Source organism: Micropterus salmoides, unplaced genomic scaffold, assembly GCF_014851395.1.
Source record: "Micropterus salmoides isolate LMB-PRFRI ecotype aquatic unplaced genomic scaffold, ASM1485139v1 Ms_hic_scaffold_2, whole genome shotgun sequence".
Taxonomy (NCBI): Eukaryota; Metazoa; Chordata; class Actinopteri; order Centrarchiformes; family Centrarchidae; genus Micropterus; species Micropterus salmoides.
In genome coordinates this window covers 48,427,333-48,445,708 of record NW_024041150.1, presented here as the reverse complement: position 1 = coordinate 48,445,708, position 18,376 = coordinate 48,427,333, and the positions used below count along the sequence as shown (strand labels likewise).

General features: G+C 40.6%; 2 protein-coding genes across 3 annotated transcripts in view; one reads left to right on the top strand and one right to left on the bottom strand.

Moving 5' to 3' along the window:
- Positions 1–18,376, top strand: part of LOC119913138 (Fc receptor-like protein 5) — a 135,462-nt gene that overhangs the window by 90,913 nt on the left and 26,173 nt on the right. The window lies entirely within an intron of this gene.
- LOC119913149 (integumentary mucin A.1-like) lies at positions 16,145–17,900 on the bottom strand. The gene is made up of 3 exons (XM_038732483.1): positions 17,773–17,900; positions 16,983–17,055; positions 16,145–16,868 (listed from the first exon to the last, which is right to left on the bottom strand). The coding sequence occupies exons 2-3, from the start codon at positions 17,020–17,022 to the stop codon at positions 16,303–16,305; spliced, it is 606 nt and encodes a 201-aa protein (XP_038588411.1). The 5' UTR covers positions 17,023–17,055; positions 17,773–17,900; the 3' UTR covers positions 16,145–16,302.

The following is an 18,376-nucleotide window of genomic DNA, read 5'->3' as shown; positions in this document are numbered from 1 at the left end:
CTGCATCTCCACTGTCCTCATGTTGTCTTTATATCGACGCAGGGCCACAGGTAACTAAATCATTCACTGACATTACAATTAATCAATCAATCACTCTCAGACTTTAGTGTTGATGATGGACAGTTGTCTCTAACAGAAACTAACAAATAATCTGCACTTTCTTTGTAACCTGCTCTGACTGCAGCAAGTGACCTGCCCATTTCCATGGTGATGACCCCTCTAAACCACACTGAAAAGGGATTGGATGAAGACTATGATGACATCATCACTGCTGTCATCACTGAGCATCCCTTCTGAGCTACGCCAATGATTACATCCTTGATTTCTGCGGTCGACTATCTCAACTTCGTCTGGCTTCATAATGTTGTCACTTTTTTGATGAAAAAGATTCACACTCTGTGGGCTCATGTTAAATAGTATGTGTTTAATTTAACTTCTGTATAAATAATGCGATCGAAATTCATATTATAATGTATTTTCCTGTTTACCTTTGTATGCTGTACCCTTATGGCCCATGTGTCACTGTTTGGTGTTGATGCTTGTATTATGTTGTAGTCAGGTTTCAGCCGTTCCCAGGGGAATGTAGCTCGTTAGGAGTTTTTTATCTGACTGTTGAAAGGCCTTCATCTCAGGACAGTTGGTTTTGACTCCCTCCCTCCCTGAGACAGCTGCGTAATAACATAGTATAAAGTGCCCTGTTTCTTCACTGGCTCTTTGTCTTACACTCTGCAGACTGAATGCACTCTGTATGTTTGTCTATTTAAGAATAAAGCCTTTGTTTCATAAACCAGACAACTTCTTCTTCGTACATATTCTACGTAGTGACGAGCGTCTACCCTGCCGGAATTCTCCAACAAGGAGGAGGACAGTAAAGTTATCTGTCACGTCTCCTTCTCATTGCAGCAGAGCAGCAGGAGGACATCAGAGGGAAAACCAGAAAATATTAATACTTTCCCTCATAACCATAACAACCTCTGTCACACATACTGAACAACTTCCAGCTGTATACTCAGTATATTAAATACATGTGCAGTGGACGGGCCCGTTGACACATAATTATGTTGAAAAGACATGAAAACATTCATATTGCATAATATGGGACCTAAAAACCTAGCCCCCTGTGACACAATGAACTAAACCCTCAAAACCCAAGAGGTAAAGCCCCCTATGTCAGTTAGTGCTGAGACTAACTGATCCCTCCCAGACCCACTCTGACCAGACTCACAACAAGACTGCTTTCCAAACACCAATCAGAGGAAACAGCATTAAAACACAGTGTAAAGAAACCTATATAAAACAATGGAAAGAAGTATATCAGAATGTGATCTGGTCCTATTGCAGTGGCAGAGTGTCTCTCTCCCTGCAGAGACAGAGAGCAGACAGATCCTAACCAAGTGCAGGCTCAGTGAGCACAAACTGGACATCACAAATGGAGACACAAAAAACCATGGTGACCAAAAGAAGTCACTGTTGAGACAGAGATGCACTTCCTCTTATAAAGTAAAACATTTGTTGAAATAAGGTAAATTACCTTTAAGTTCAGCTCTGCAATGTCTGATTTCAAAGAGCTAAATGGCTCTCAATAATAAAAAAAATAAAACATCTGTCTAGGAGCTCCCTGATGCTCTGATCATGGTCTGGGAGGAAATCCCCAAGGACACGCATGTAACATATGTTGTGATAGCAGGATAGTTGGTCTTTTTATACACCTTTTGTAAAACTAATAGGCCGAGAAACTGAAGCTATTTGATTTGTTTCTTATTCCTGCAGCAAGAAACACAAAGTTCATCTATTCAGGTGTAGCAAAGGCATCACGTTCTCTCAGTTGATGTGTATTTTGATAGCTTGCAGCCATGCAGTATATTTTGGTCTCTTTCTGACCACATTTCTGTGGTTAGAACAGAGAGAAGCTGTCCAATCACAATCATCTCCTGTTCACTTCCTACAGACTGACCCGCTGTGACCTACCTGAAGATCCAGCTGGTTAGTTTAAGATCATCATCAAATCACTTCATAATGAATCTCTGACAGCTTCAAACAAACATCTTGAATCTATCTAATGAAAAAAGCTGTTTCATCTTTCACCTCAGGGAATCAGAACAATGAATGACACACACCCTGCAGGGTTTGTTTAACTGTCCGTGAACGCATCATATTCACTGTGACCATTGTTGCTTTACTTTTCATCTCAGTGTCTTCATTTAGTTTTCTGTCTCTCTTCACATCATGTTTTGGCTCAGAGCCTCGTTTTAAAACAGAATTTATCACCTTTGATGCAACAACTAAAGTGTGGAGCGGAAACCACAACCCTGCCAGCCACAGTCACAGAGGAAGGTGGGGGGGTTTACTTATATGTGAACATGAACTGATCAGAGCGTAGATCTAATATAACAAATTGTCAGGATGAAAGAAACACTGTGGCTGCTCTGTAAGTACACTCTAAAACCATCAGCAGAGAAAATCAAGATAGAGACAAATGAGTTTGTTTTTTACGACATTGTTAGGCTCATACATGCTCCTGTAACAATGAGGATATTATTTTAAAAGGTTATAATTAATGAGACTGCTGTTGTTGCTTTATAAAAGATCATTTACAAATTTATGTATTCATTAACCACAAAAAAGATTGTTGTGTGTGCTGCTCTCTGATGTTTCAAATGTCCTGCATTACCCAACACGTTCTCACTCCAGACTCGTTCATATTGACGCTTGGTCAAGGCCCTTTGTCATCACCTTTTAATGACCTGGGAAGCCCTTTTGAGTCATTTATTGACATTTAGGGCTCCGCAGTCAAGTTAGCAACGCTTAGCAACAATAAATATGCAACGCCCGGTTACACTTTCAAAAATAAAACATTAGCGTTTCAAAACATCGCCATTTTGAAACGTTATTAAAGTCCTGAAACGCTGCAGTCTGGTTAGGTTTAGGCAACACAACTACTTGGTTAAGGTTAGGAAAAGATCATGGTTTTGGTTAAAACAACTATGTACGTGAGTTAATACGTACATTAACTAACGTCACTTACGTCAATATACATAACTTGCCTAAATAGAAATATTTAATGTTGACTTTTTGTTTCACACGGGACAAGAACCCCAGTCTCCTGCTTCAAAGTCCAAGTTCTGGCCCTCCATCCACCTCCTTACTCAATGTTTTCTTCGTCAAAATCCGACGCTACAGGGCTTCCCCAACTACGTTGAACTGTGATGGTAAAAGGATCCCCAGTGTGTCACCAACTGACGACTATGGCTCTTGATCATGCGTCCATATGTGACGACTTGGAAGTGAGAACAGGTTGTATAACCACAAAGTCAAACCAACCTGAGTGTCACTTCTCTACACACATATGTACATATATAGACAATATACACATATGTACACATAACACAATAGTGACATAATTAATTTGTCTGTAAGTTTAACGCTCTTATAGCGCAGGGTACAAAACTTTTCCGAAGCATGCCTTTTTGTAGAGCAGCTGTCTGTTTCTACAGCCAGATGGGAGAAGGGTGAAGCATGAATTGAGAGGGTGGCGGGATTATGTACTATGGTAGTTGCTCTTCGAGCAGTGGCAGTATTATTGAGGGCTGGCAGGTTGGGAGTGTGAAGACCTATTATTTTGGAGGAGTTTTTTTTTAAGAAGCTTATTCTTATTGGTGAGAGAGAGCATGGTAAAGTAGCAGGGAGCACAGTACAAGAGGATGGGTTCAATGATACTACGGTACAGGAGAAGCAGAAGGTGTGGTTTGACTGATAGTGTCCAGAGTTTATGAATGACAAAAAGTCTTTGTTGACAGTGTTTGTGGATGTCTGTGATGTGGTGACCAAAACTCAGTTTATTGTCTATAGTGATGCCAAGGTACGTGAAGCTGTCAACAATTTCTACTGGCTGGCTGTTTATGGAGATGGGGCAGTGAGGGGTGGAGAGTTTACATCGTGTGTCCAGGATGAGTTCCTTTGTCTTGGTGACGCTGAGGAGGAGGTGACTGTCCTTACTCCATTTTGTGAAGTGGTGATTGGTAATACGCTGCAACTGATTTTTGATTTTGAGGAGGGCGAGTATTGCTGTTGGTGTACAGAGAGTAGATAAAGGGGCTCAGGACGCAGCATTGGGGGGCTCCAGTGTTGACAGTAATGGTGGTGGATGTGGTGCTTCCCACCCTCACTGCCTGTGGTCTATCACTGAGGAAATTATGGATCCAGGGAATGAGAGGTGGCACATGGAGGTGGTGGAGTTTAGTTATCATGGTGTGACTTTGAATTGTGTTGAAGGCAGAGCTAAAGTCTACAAAGCGAATCCTGGCATAATGGCCAGGGGAGTCCAGATGTTGAAGTAGAGTGTGAAGGATGCATGCTACAGCGTCTTCTGTACCTCTTTTGGCCATGTAGGCAAACTGGTAGGGGTCCAGCTGTGGGCAGAAAGCCGGAAGGATGATGTTCAGTACCAGTTTCTCAAGACATTTAGCGATAATGGAGACGAGTGCTACTGGTAGTGATTCAGTTCAGAGGGGTGGGGTTTCTTGGGGACAGGAATGTTGGTGGCTGTTTTCCAGAGGGTGGGGACAGTTGCAGTTTGTAGTGATTCTTTGAAAAGTGAGTGCAGAACAGGAGACAGTTCCAGGGCACAGTTTTTGAGCAGCCTTCCAGTGATCCCATCAGGCCCAGGGGCCTTGCCAGTTTTGCAGCTCCTGAGCTGCTGGTGGACATCTCCCACTGTGGGGAAGACACACCTTCCTCGTTTCCTCGGCTTGTGTAGGATGTCAGCTGGGATTACCTCCGGTGAAAATACATTTCCGATCTTCTGCTGCGTTACGAACCATCCAGACCTCTCAGATCGTCTGGGATCAGGTCTGCTTTCTGTCCCCAGAGTCAAAACTAAACAAGGAGAAGCAGCGTTCAGTTATTATGCTCCATGCTTTTAATTAAATATCTAAGATTTTTCTTTTTGATAACTTACACTGCACTGTAACTTTTACTGTCCTGTTTTCTTTTTTCTTTGTTTTTAGCTTTTTTGCCCCATTTAACTGTTTTAACCCTGATTGTAACACTGTAACTTTTATTATATTTAATGTTGCTAATGTAACTTTTTTATATTTCCCTGTTACTTTTATGTTTTATGTAAAGCACTTTGAATTACCTTGTTGTTGAAATGTGCTATACAAATAAACTTGCCTTGCCTTATAGATGATGTTGAACTCAGGATCTCAGACTTCACCAGCAGCGACAGTCTCACTTTAAACTCTTCTAATCTTATACTGTTAGCAGCTGTGTTAGAGCAGTTATCAGGATTAACTCTGTCAGGTTTAGTGAAGGCAGATCACTCAGAGAAAGGTGAACCGACTGAGGTGAACATGATTCATGATACAGATGTAAATGCATTATACAAAGCTGCCGACATGTTTTTGGTCCAAATAAAATCTGATACTTGTTCAGGTTCTGGTTTGAGTTGTGTTGTTGTTGTTTGTATTCAGATGTTTTAGAAGAAACTCTGCAGCCTTTAAATCTCAAAAGATCAATTTATAGCGAGTTATCTTTTCTCTCAGTGTTTTGTTCCCATGTGATCGTTTTGTGTCTGGGTTCATCACTTCTCTCATATCAGTTTCTTGTAGCTGCTGTAGAGAAAACCACAACGAAACTCTGATATGAAGTGGTATACAAAGAGGAAGGAGGAGGACTTTTACTGGCTGTCAAACTGCTGTTGATCTTATTTCAGCTGCAGAAAGGAGGAAACTGTTCAGAGGCAGGTGGTTGTTATCGTTTATTTATTTCATAGGTCCGAAGCCTACATTTCGGGTGGATGTGAAGCCGGAGGAACTGACGTTGCGGGGCAGTGGTCTGGCCGGGCCAGCAGTTCAGAGGTGCACGCGGTGATTAGCAAATAGCAAAGTCTCAAGCTTTTGTCCTCCACCTCCAAGAGCTGGCACGTTGTGTGTGACTGTCGTAATAATAATATTAATAATAATATTTATTTGTAGATCACTTTTAAAAAACAAGTTACAAAGTGCTTATATTAATACCCCCCCCCAAAAAAATACAGTGTTACGACCCCCTGTTGGTCTAGGGGAGTGGGGGCCATAAACATATAGGCACAACTGGTATAGTTCTTAAAAAGGTAACTTTTATTTGGTAACCGGGGATGCAGACAGGTAACAACAAGCAAAAGGAGGGTGGATGAGGGTGCTGATCAACTAAAGAGGTCCTCAAAAGGAGGACTGTATCTAACTATATATTTAAATATTAGGTTAGGAGTTAATTTTTTCTCCAAAAACACAAAGAGCACAGCACCCACTACACCTGATGAAAACTAACACAAGATACTATGTGTGGCGGTCAGTGTGGACTCTGGCCCTAATTCCACCCTTTTATTAACCGCAAGCAGGTGAATGCACACAAACCAAAAACTCAAAGATACTGTGATTACTGGCTACTAAACATAACCACCAATAGACTAAAGTGAATTTCTCCACTAAACACAAGAACAGAAACAATACAAGATAAAAGCAAGAAAACATTGAAAAGACTAAAATACACATTTAAGATAAATATAAAATTAGTAAAATAGAAAAATAGAATAAAATAAAAGGGATAAAATAAAGTCAAATAAGATCGGGAAAAGCTCTCCTATAAAAGTATGTTTTAAGAAGGGACTTAAAAGAGTTCACTGACTCAGCCGACCTGATTTCCTCGGGCAGGCTGTTCCAGAGCCTCGGGGCCCTGACAGCAAACGCTCTGTCCCCTTTAGTTTTCAGTCGAGACTCTGGAACAGACAACAGACCTCTGCCCGAGGATCTCAAGGTACGTGCTGGTGCGTATGGGACTAAAAGTTCAGAAATATAACAAGGCGAGAGGCCATGAAGAGCTTTAAAAGTGATCAATAGAATTTTAAAGTCAATTCTAAAACATACTGGGAGCCAGTGTAATGAAGCTAAAATAGGAGTAATGTGGTCATATTTCTTTGTTCTGGTTAAAAGCCTGGCAGCTGAGTTCTGGACAGTCTGGAGTCGATCAATAGATTTTTGGGTTAAACAGGTGAAAAGGCTGTTGCAATAATCCAGGCGTGATGAGATGAAGGCGTGTAAAATGGTCTCGGTTAACTTAAAAGTTAACATAGATCGAATTTTTGCTAGATTTATAAGTTGATAACCCCCTGAGGGGTCGGCCTTTAAAATAATCAGGGACACAACCAGTAGATAGGGAGATCAAATGGGGCCCAACAGAATCTATTACTTTCAATAAAAATTTTGTAGGTATTACATCAAGTGGGCTGGTGGACACTCTCATTTGTGATACTGTTTTGACACCACCTTATTGGTAAAATAAGATAAAAACAATTCACAGTCATCATTACTTCCAGCTGAGGCACAAGGAGGGGTTGGGTTTACCAGCTGATCCACAGTCTTAAACAGAAACCTGGGGTTGTGTTTATGTGTAGTAATGAGTTCAGAAAAATAGTGTGTTCTCGCATCCTTAACCATTTTATTGTAGTTAATTAATAAATCCTTCAGACTGAGGTAATGGACTTGGAGACTGGATTTTTTCCATCTGCACTCTGCTTTCCTGCATTCCCTTTTTAGGCTGCGAATGCTGTCATTTATCCAGGGTTGCTTACTAGCTTTAGACGTAGGCCTAACCTTTAGAGGAGCAGTAATATTTAGTGACAACAAGCAGATATGATTGAAGTGATCGACCAGATTGTTGGTGTTGGAATCAGACAGGTGTTGGCTTTGGCTCAGAAAGAATGCGCAAAACTTTGAAACACTTTGTTCATTAAAGATGCGACAACACACGGAGCTTGGTGAGGCGGCATGAGTAACAGGCGAATCGCAGCTAAAAACAATACATCTGTGGTCAGATATGGTCATGTCCACTAATTCCACAGAGGAAATGCTGACACCCAGGGTAAAAACCAAGTCCAGTGTATGACCACGGTTATGTGTTTGCCCTTTGAGATGTTGTTTGAAGTTAAAAGAAGTGGCCATATTTAAAAAGTCAGTTGCATTAACATTGTTGGGGTCATCAACATGAATATTAAAATCGCCACAAAGAACAATTCTGTCATAATTTAAAACCAGAGTAGATAAAAATTCAGGAAGTTCTGATAAAAATCCTCCAGGCGGTTTTGGGGGGCGATAAATTATAACAAATATGATAGGTTGCAGCCCTCCAAGTTTAAGAGTGAGAACTTCAAAGGAGTTAAATTCATCACAGCGTACTTGATGACATTTTAAATTTTTCCTATACACGCTCACTAGCCCACCACCACGACCACTGACCCTCGGTTGACTAAAGCAATCATATTGAGGCGGACATAGTTCAGCTAGCTGGCTATAGTCATTCATCTGCAACCAGGATTCAGTTAAAAACATAAAATCTAGATTTGCAGACAAGATAAAATCATTTAAGATAAAAGTCTTACTTGAAAGTGATCTCACATTGAAGAGAGCCATTTTAAATGAGTTTGTTCTGGGTGCTGGAGTTGGTGCAGTTGTCCTAATCCTTAACAGATTACTAATATTTCTGTGTGGGATGTGCACATTTCGGTTTACTGGTCTATGCGTGATGATGACAGGAATAGAAGTCTTTGGAACAGCGCTGGGAGCAGACGGCTTTACATGCCAGCAGGTGGAGACAGTTGTTTGTGGCAGTGAGGAAGAGATGTGTTCTGTGTCCAGGTGTGCTGCATGAATGATTAGAAAAAATTACCACGATTACTTTACCCATCAAGAGATCCCAGGGTTGGGGAGACCCAGGTAGGGATTGGCTGCGTAGTTGGTGGGATTTTTACATGTTTTCTGTTATCTTTCTGTACAAAATAATATGAATGCAACAACTGTACAGAGCTGTGTTTAGTTTAGTTTGGGTCGCAGGAAGTAATTTGCTTAGTGTTTGGGCCTCTATGAACACACTTAAAAAAGGGTGTCCCTTTAAACAAATGTGCATTATTTCTAATGATTGTACTTGTATTTTAATGATTGGTGAAAAAACTAAACTGGACTGAACTAAACTGAACTAAGCTTGGCATCGTGCAGCGACAAAGACTAAAACGAACACTAGACTAGAACGAACTGAAACTAATAAAAACTAAAAAACTACACTAAAGTAGCAAATCCACGTTAAAAACTAATTAAAACTAAACTGAAAAACTAATGAAAAATCCAAACCTATAATAACCTTGCTATTGACTCCAGCTACTTTTTTGCAAATTTGGATTTTGTTTTATAAAACCACCTAAATATCTGTGATATGTTTTCATCCTTCATTTTGTGCTGCAATATATTCCATAAGCCACCAGGTGTCACTGTGTTCTCTGTTTCCAAAACCCCAAAGCTTCAGGGGAACTTCCATACTCAGTCACCACAGTCAGTCTCAGTCAGTCACACTGTTAAAGGTTGTACATTATTACATTCATGTGAGTGGCAGTTAAGTGAAGCTTTTGTTATGTTAGACTTTACAGTGCAACTATTTTCTGGAGGCAACAGATGCAAAGATACCACACTGTGAAAACAGTCTCTTACAAGTCCCGCACTGAAAATGTTACTGAAGTAAAAGTATGTGAGTCTAAAGTATTAAAGCAGTAATAACCTGATTTATATTAATGTGTGAGGAAAAATAATTCAGTGATAGAATATATAATGCCGCAACAAAGAATGAGGATGCAAAAACAGAACAAAACAAAAGAACAATGTAGCAGAGAGGTGTGGAAGGCGCAGGAACCAACACTGGCGTCTGGATGGGCAGGCTTAAACAAGTTGGGCTCACTGGCCAGGTGCTCCCAATCCCGTTGATTGCATGCAGAGACACACACAGCCAGTCACACCGTACACAGGCCCCAGACACGGCGCTACTGGGACCGTCGCACAGTCACAGGGACATTTTACTGCTGTAGTTGTTGAGCTGGAGCTCATTTTTGAACTATCAGACTGCAACTAATAATTATTTTCATTCTGGATCAATCTGCTGATTATTTTCTCCATTAATTGATTGATTGATTGTTTTGTAACGATTCTGTAAATAGTGAGAAATGCCACTACAGTTACCCAGAGCCCAAAGTGACACCTTCACAATACTTCTTGTGTCCAAACCTCAACTTTATTAACAAACATTACAATTATTAAAAATCATTCAAATGAAAAGCAGCAAATCTTCACATGTGAGAACCATCAGATGTTTTTAAATGGAAAATGACAAACGATTATCAAAGTAGTTGGACGTTCGTTTTTTCTATATATTGAGAAATCCATGAATCGACTAATCATATCAGCTTAAAATTTACATTAAAAAGTGAGTTGAGTTTTGTGACCCTGCAGGTGAACATTAAAGAAGGGCGTGTTTTACAAATATGTGGCTTGGCTGTATGAAGTCTGCTGTCTGTCTGTCTCTTTCTTACATATAGAAGTCAAAGTAATGCAATAATGAATACCTCCATGTGGATTACCAGACCTTTGTGGTATTAGACACACACAAATAACTCACCTTCAGAGGCAGGTAACAGATGACAGATAGGAATCATTGAACTGATATCTGTCCTTTTAAATCCAACCACTACTCAGACAAAAAAAGGGCACTCACTGAGCTCATGGTGGCACTATAACAATCAACTTAGTGTTTTTGTATCTTGACAACAGCTTTATTCAGAGTCCAACTTCTTTCATCATTTTATTACATGGGTTTCTCTACATCTTTGCATGACTGGTCTTCTGCTCTAAAAATGTCAATTATTTGACTTTTTATCACTTTTCTGAAAAACCTATTTTTGCAAACTCGTTGGGCCATTTGTCTGGAAAATGCTCTGTCCAAGCGTGGCTGAGCAGTCGTTCCACTAGGGGCAACTTCACATGCGAAAGGTTTATACCTCGTAATTCGCTTCATGGATTTGTACAAAATTTGGTTTGTTTGATCTAGGCTCACTACACAGTTGATGCATAAAATTTGGTAGGGATTGTTCAAAGTTGGCATGGCTTATTACAACAAATGTAAATTTCTAGACATTTCTCTGTCCAAACTCCAAAAAATCGAACAAAATCACTGAAAGGTTTTCAGCACATCCACTGATATGTGACAAACATTTGCCTCACTGCAACCTATAGTCAATTCATAAGTCACTCACTGTATGTTTTTTCAGTATATGCTAAATCAATTAACATTTAACATATGTATATATATATATATATATATAGTCTTCGTTAAAATACTACCAAAACCAACACAGACATTCTAGATAGCCGATATCAAGTGTTTCAAAGGGTTTTTAGTTCAAACGGTGAGTCTGCAGTAATATTCAGTATCTTGTACAGTATGCACAACATATTCTTATCTGCTCAGTTTTGGATAAAATAACTAAAATAATTAGCAACACACTCTAAAGTGGCGGAATGATGTGTGTTTTTTCACCAGCATTTTGACTGATGTAGGCGTTTTCATAATAATAATAATAATAAATTAAATTTATATAGCACTTTATCATGGATACTCGCATGTATAAGCGCTTCACAGTGAAGTGGGGGGGATTCACCTCAACCACCACCAATGTGTGTAGCACCCACCTGGGTGATGCACAGCAGCAATTTAGTGCCAGAACGCTCACCACACATCAACTTGAGGCAGAGAGGGACGGAAACATAGAGCCAATTACTACTAGTGTCCCCATCACTGCCCTGGGATCTTATTATTAGGACCACAGGGAAGACTGCCCCCTACTGGCCCACCAACACCACTTCCAGCAGCAACTTTTTCCCAGTTTTCCCAAAGAGGTCTCCCATCCAGGTACTGGTCAAGTTTAAATTTAAGTTTAAACTGACAAAGCTATCCAGGTCTGGCACATGTAGTAGTAACAATAATAATAAGCAGTGTTGGGCGGGCCCTCGCACGTGTAGCGTGTCGAGGTGTGAGTCGGCCGTGTTGCAGATTCTGGAGCTCTGCCTGTACGGCTGTGAAATTGCTTCGCTCTTCGGACACTGCACGAAGGTGTTATACGTCACTTCCCGTGTCCCCTTTGTGGCGCTACATAGCACCTGGTGCTATGCCTCTAACTGGATATTGGAATGTAGCTGTGTTTAGGCCAAGACTCTTATCAAAACATGTCAAGTTTGGTACAGATCTAAGCATGTACACTCAAAGTCCAACAACTTCCTGTGTCATGGCAAAGAGTTTAACACCGTTAACTGCAAACTCATGAGTTTTACAACATGGCTTCATCAATGCGTTATGGATTTTCTGGGACAGTTTTGAAGTTAATATGTCCAACCTTCTAGGAGGAGTACATTAAGGCGTAAAATGTGTCATTTCCTTTTGCCAGCAGGTGGCGCTGTAAATTTAAGTCAATATTGACATGTGGGTGCATTCAGGGCACCACTATTACAGTATTTTCCAAATTTGGTGCAGATCTGAGCATGTAGACTGAAGTTACAACAACTTCCTGTTTTATGACATGAGTTCAGGGGGGACTCTTGTGTAAAATTTACTAGAGATCTGAGCAACATTACAGCGTAAAACATGTCTTTTCCTGTAGCCAGCTGGTGGCACTATGACTTTGATTGAATATTTGCATATGTATGTGTGTTCAGGGCCCGACTCTTACTATAAATGTAAAATTTGGTGCAGATGTGAGCATGTATACTGAAGTTATAACAATTTCCCGTTTCATGGTGAATCATCGATTTTTGACAGCACACCATGGGCAAACTGGTCGACTGGTAATAACCATTTGTATAACTTTTAATCATCAATGGGTTTAGACTGCACAGCGAAAATGAAGTTGAAGTTGATTGGATTAATTCCTCATGAGGAGTTTGTAAAAGTACAAAATGTGTAAATCGGCAAAAATGACCATTAAATCCAAAATGGCCAACTTCCTGTTGGGTTTAGGCAACGGCTCCGAGAGGCTTTTTTGCACATCTGGACATCTGACACTTCGTGGTGAAAGTCCGGGGGCTGCTCTGTAGGGGGCACTAGCAAGCCATTTTGCCATGCCCATGCGCGAAACCCATAAAATATGCAAATTTTCGCCACTCCTGCATTTTGTGCAAAGTTTGGTGAGTTTTCAAGTAGGTTTAGGCCCAAAAAATTGAGGTTACTTTGCAGAAAAAAGAAAGAAAGAAAGGACCCCAATTACGACACTAACGTCCTCATTAAATGAGAATTAATAATATTTTGAAAAGTCTACCTTCCCTATCCTCGGCTGTGCATTATGTTATTGCTCTGCTGGTAGACCGTCTGACTGAAAATGCACATCCACACAAAATCCACACACGTTAACTTCAGCACCTCTAATAAACTGGAGATCTCAGTCCCGAACACATCAAGGTTGCACTTCAGTTTCAGAATGTTTATATTGCAAAACTCTAGGCTACACTAGTTACGTGACCATTCTGTCAAAAACTGTCTGCCACTTCGGGAGTACACCTGTCATGGTGTACGCTAGTGTTAAATCAGCTGGGTGGAGTTGATTCGCATGAGCCAATGTTATCAGTTATATGTTTGTTTTGCACTGCATGACAAAATTGATGGCATGAGAGCATGTGAAAAATGTCAATTGTGCTAGTCATGCGCAATGTGTGAAAAGTTGGCACCTCTGATAAATGATAGGCTAAGATAACATTTAACCTGATGGTATGACCTCGGTCTGTCATCACACAACTAGTCGCATGCATATACACATCAACACAATGTTCAGTCAGTGAATGACCAGTGTGGAGAAAAAATGCCCAGGGGAATGAGAGAAAGAGAAAATGCAGAGCTGAGACAACGCATTAATATTATAAAAACCAGGAGGAAAGTGCTCCTAAATGCTAAAATTACATCTTCATGAGTAAGGGACATGGTGTTTCAAAAAGACAAAACATAGGCTACTAGCAGTGGCTGCCCTCATTTCACATCATATTTTCATATCATAACTACCTTTCTGTCAGGTATCTCCATTGACTTAGAGCAACCAGAGCTTCATGATGATAGTCCAGTCAGAGCTCTAGGTAAATGCAGGTGCAAAACAAACCTTCCAAAAGTGAACAAAAATTTTAGGCCTATATAAATATTTTAATTATGTTGCCCCAATTGTGGAAGTGCACTTGACTAACTCTTGAAAGTGAAGATGCTTGACTCGCTTTAGCTGTTTGTGTTTTATTTGTGTTTGTGTTTTTCTAAAAGTAAAATACATCAATTTAAAATGATTATTTAACTTAAAACTAAAAATATATATGGGAGATGTCATGCACCAATAACAACAGCCCTAATAGCCAGCATCTTTTTTGATGGGGGGCAGTAAGGTCCCTAGATAATGGATAGGGGGGCACTGCCTTCAGAACCACTGACTCAACACAAGGGCAACTGATCTATGATTGAAGATCATAACCAAGCTGGACCCCCAAGTGAGAGACCAAGATTAGAGTAAGTAAGTGTAGAGAGTAAGTGACAAAGTACCCTCTGAAAGTCTGCTAGAAGATGTGAATGCAGAACTACATACTATCCCTACTAAAGCCATAACCGAGACCAATGAGCTGATGTACGACACAGCAACAGTGAACATCCTAGAGATGCTAATAAGAAATCCAAGACAGACTGACAGTTATGATGATTTGGACGTTACCAGGCCCTGGCATGATCCACACCCACTGGCTGAAGACACTAACTGCCTCTGCACAACATGGAAGCTCCTGTCAGGCATCATAGCAGCTAAGATGTGTAGGCACATGGCTCAATACATGGACAGGGCCCAGAAGGGAATGGGCAGTAATACCAGGGGAGCCAGGCACCAGCTACTGGTCAATAGAGCAGTCACTCGAGACTCCAAGACCAGGCAGACCAACCTCTGCATTGCCTGGATTGACTACAACAAAGCCCACGACTGCCACACACATCAACACTGCAATGCTTGAAAATCCACAAGATCAACAGGACACTAATAGCCTTCATCGAGAACTCAATTGGGCTGTGGAAAACAAGTCTGGAAGCCATGTCAAAGCTAATTGCTCAAGTCACCATCAATTGCAGCATATACCAAGCGGTCCCCACTGCTGCGCTGCAAGGGCCTGAACTCCCTCAGCCATATCATCACAAAAACAGGCTACGGATACCAGTTCTGAAATGGAACTACCATAAGTCACCACCTCTACAATGTGACATCAAGCTGTATGTCAGGAATGAGCGAGACATTGACTGACAGATCCACACTACCAGGTTCATTAATAGTACAACTTGAACCAGATTAAAAATAAAGAAGAATTTAATATAAATGAATAGTCTTAAAATGTTCCTGTTATTATTATGATTGTCATTTAAAAAAATAATCCCCCCTCACCCTTTGCGGAGGGTGGTATGTGTCATCGTCAAGCTCGGGTCCTAGCGCGGGCATTATCTTAGCTGTTCCTAGGACTGCACTCTTCTGGACAGAGATCTCTGATGTTTTACCTGGAATCTGCTCTAGCCACTCTCCCAGTTTGGGGTTCACAGCACCCAGTGCTCTGATTGCCACTGGCACCACTGTTGCTCTTACTTTCCTCATGTTTTCTAGCTCCTCTTTCAGCCCTTGGTATTAGTTCCATGTACGCACTTCTTGCCTGCATCTTACACCCTGCTGTTATTTGCTGTACTGTCTCGGAGGCCTCCTTGCACAGTCTGGACCTGGGGTCCTGCCTGTTACGGTAGACCCCAGCCTCTATTGATCTTGTACTGAGTGCCTGTTCTTGTGCCGCCATGATTAGTGCTTCTGTGCTGTCCTTTAGTCCAGCCTTTTCCAGCCACTGGTAGGATTTCTTGATATCAGCCACTTTTTCTATTTGTCTGTGGTACGTGAAGTGCAGCGGCTTGTCTCTCCGTGAAGGTTCTTCGTCTTCCTTTTCCTCACCCTTGGGTTTCTGCTGCCTGAGGTATTTACTAAGCCCTTCACCTTTGAGGGCCATCTTCCTGATGTAATAAGAAGATGAATACCACAAGCCACAAAGAGCATATATATATATATAGATATATTGATAGATAGATATTACACAGTCTGTTAGACTTTGTCTTTGCTCCTTACTTCATTTGGTATGGTGTCACATCCACACAGTTTGATGAAGCTGATTTGCTGAGGTTTTCAGTATTTTTACTCAGGTAATGAAACACTACACTTTCTGAAGTGAGGTCTTTAACAAATGTAGTCATTTGCAAAAACTTTAAAGAATAACTTTGGTAAACCTTTATTGTAGATCATCTTTTTTATGTAGTTACAAACAAAAAGCAGATTCACTCATAAGCCTTGAACCAGAATATTACAGAGCCCTCCAATCACAGACACCTCCTTCAGGGACACGTGTGATTACATATCAGAGATTAACATTTACAAACACACTCCACGCTACATGTTGGTCTAGCCTTGCTGGTCTCACAACCAGCCGTGCTGGTAGGAGTTGGTGGTGGTCCACACGTGCTGGTAGGAGTTGGTGGTGGTCCACACGTGCTGGTTGGGGTTGGTGGCGGTCCAAACGTGCTGGTAGGAGTTGGTGGTGGTCCACACGTGCTGGTAGGAGTTGGTGGCGGTCCAAACGTGCTGGTTGGGGTTGGTGGTGCTGCTGTGTTGTTTGGGAATGTTGGTCCAGCAGTGTTGTTTGGGAATTTTGGTCCAGCCGTGCTGTTTGGGAATGTTGGTCCAGCAGTGTTGTTTGGGAATGTTGGTCCAGCAGTGTTGTTTGGGAATGTTGTTCCAGCAGTGTTGTTTGGGAATTTTGGTCCAGCCGTGCTGTTTGGGAATTTTGGTCCAGCAGTGTTGTTTGGGAATGTTGGTCCAGTCGTGCTGGTTGTGGCTGTTGGTGCAACAGTGCTGGTTCTAGTTGTTGGTGCAGCAGTGCTGGTTCTGGTTGTTGGTGTAGCAGTGGTTGTGGTCTGTGCGTTGCCAGAGGCTGTTTTGAGCAGAAAATTTCAGATCAGTTTTACATTAATTCCCAAATTTCAAACAAATTTTTGCAAGGATGAGGCAAGTTTAGAACTTTATTTGGTATGAAAGTTTCTCTTACCAACAAACAGAAGAAGGACGACACAAATCTTTGCAATCATGGTGATGCAGTGATAGTGTCTTTACTGTGCTCACTGAAAAATAAAATTGGTGATTTTCAACAAGTAAATTAAAAGCTGAAAATGGTTATTTGCATTTTAAACAGAGTAAAAGCTGACTTAAATTGTTTGCTCATATTTTTCACTGAATTGCCAAATAAAATGAAACCTTAAAGCTGCTGAACCAGTAATTTAAAGTAACACAACAAATAAAACATCTTCAACATCTGCTGGTTCTGCCCTGCTAGATAATTGAGGAATGACTATTGACCACTTTAATTTCTCCTGGGCTGACTGTAAATTTAATTTGGCAAATATCTTTACAAAAAGGTATCTTAAGCAGCTTTCTGATAACTTTACACCTGTACTTGTGTGATGATGTGTGTTGAAACATTTAACTTACATTTTACAATATCATGAATATTATTTTAATTTAAAATTAAAACTAGGGATGCACCGATCAATCGGCTGGGGGCTGGAATTTTCTGGTTTTCAGCTGAATCGGCCATGAGCATTGACGTTACAACAGGTTTGTGTATGCTGTCAATTATAATTCCTAACCTAGGAGTCTACGGTTCTCTTTTGATAAATGTGTAATTAAAAAGTGATGTTAATAATACTGCAGTATCATGGCAAACTGTATTTGTGTAGCACTTTTTCATACATTAAATTCAGCTCAAACACATCTAAAGATATAAAATGACAACTCCATATTCTTGCTAAAAAGTGATATAATAACACAGAAGTACTTACAAGTTATATATTCTCTGCTTAAAAGTTGTCCAATGCTGTGAATGAAGATGTGATCTTTCTGATTTAGGCTCATCTATATAAGCATTTATCAGATGATATCAGACTGAAAACAAAAGCAAGACATATGTGCAAGAATGCTACAGTACGAGTAATTAAAATTCTTGTCATGGTTAGGTGCAGGTGAGAGCAAAAACATTTTAATTCCTCGCTCTGTCTGTTTTCATTTCACTGATAAAATCAACCCAATCAGGGTGGATATCTCCGTACTTGTTATCTTTCTATTAATTTGCATCGGTTTCTGCATTCCAGTGCGTTAAACCCCAACCGTCCTCATACCTGAAAGACTGATAGGTCACGCAAAGTGATGTCAATGTTGTGAAATACTTTTTTTTTGGTTAAGTTTAGGTTTTTTGGTTTTGGTTAGGTATAGGCTTTTTGGAGGAAACTCCTTGGCTATTTTGAGGAACTATAGTGTTTTGTTGTAAAATTATTAAGTAACCTAACACTTCAAATAAGTTAATGTTGACTTGGTTTCACATGGAACACAAACCCCAATCTCCACCCATCCACCTTTCGTCCACCCCATCTAACTTCTAACGTAGAC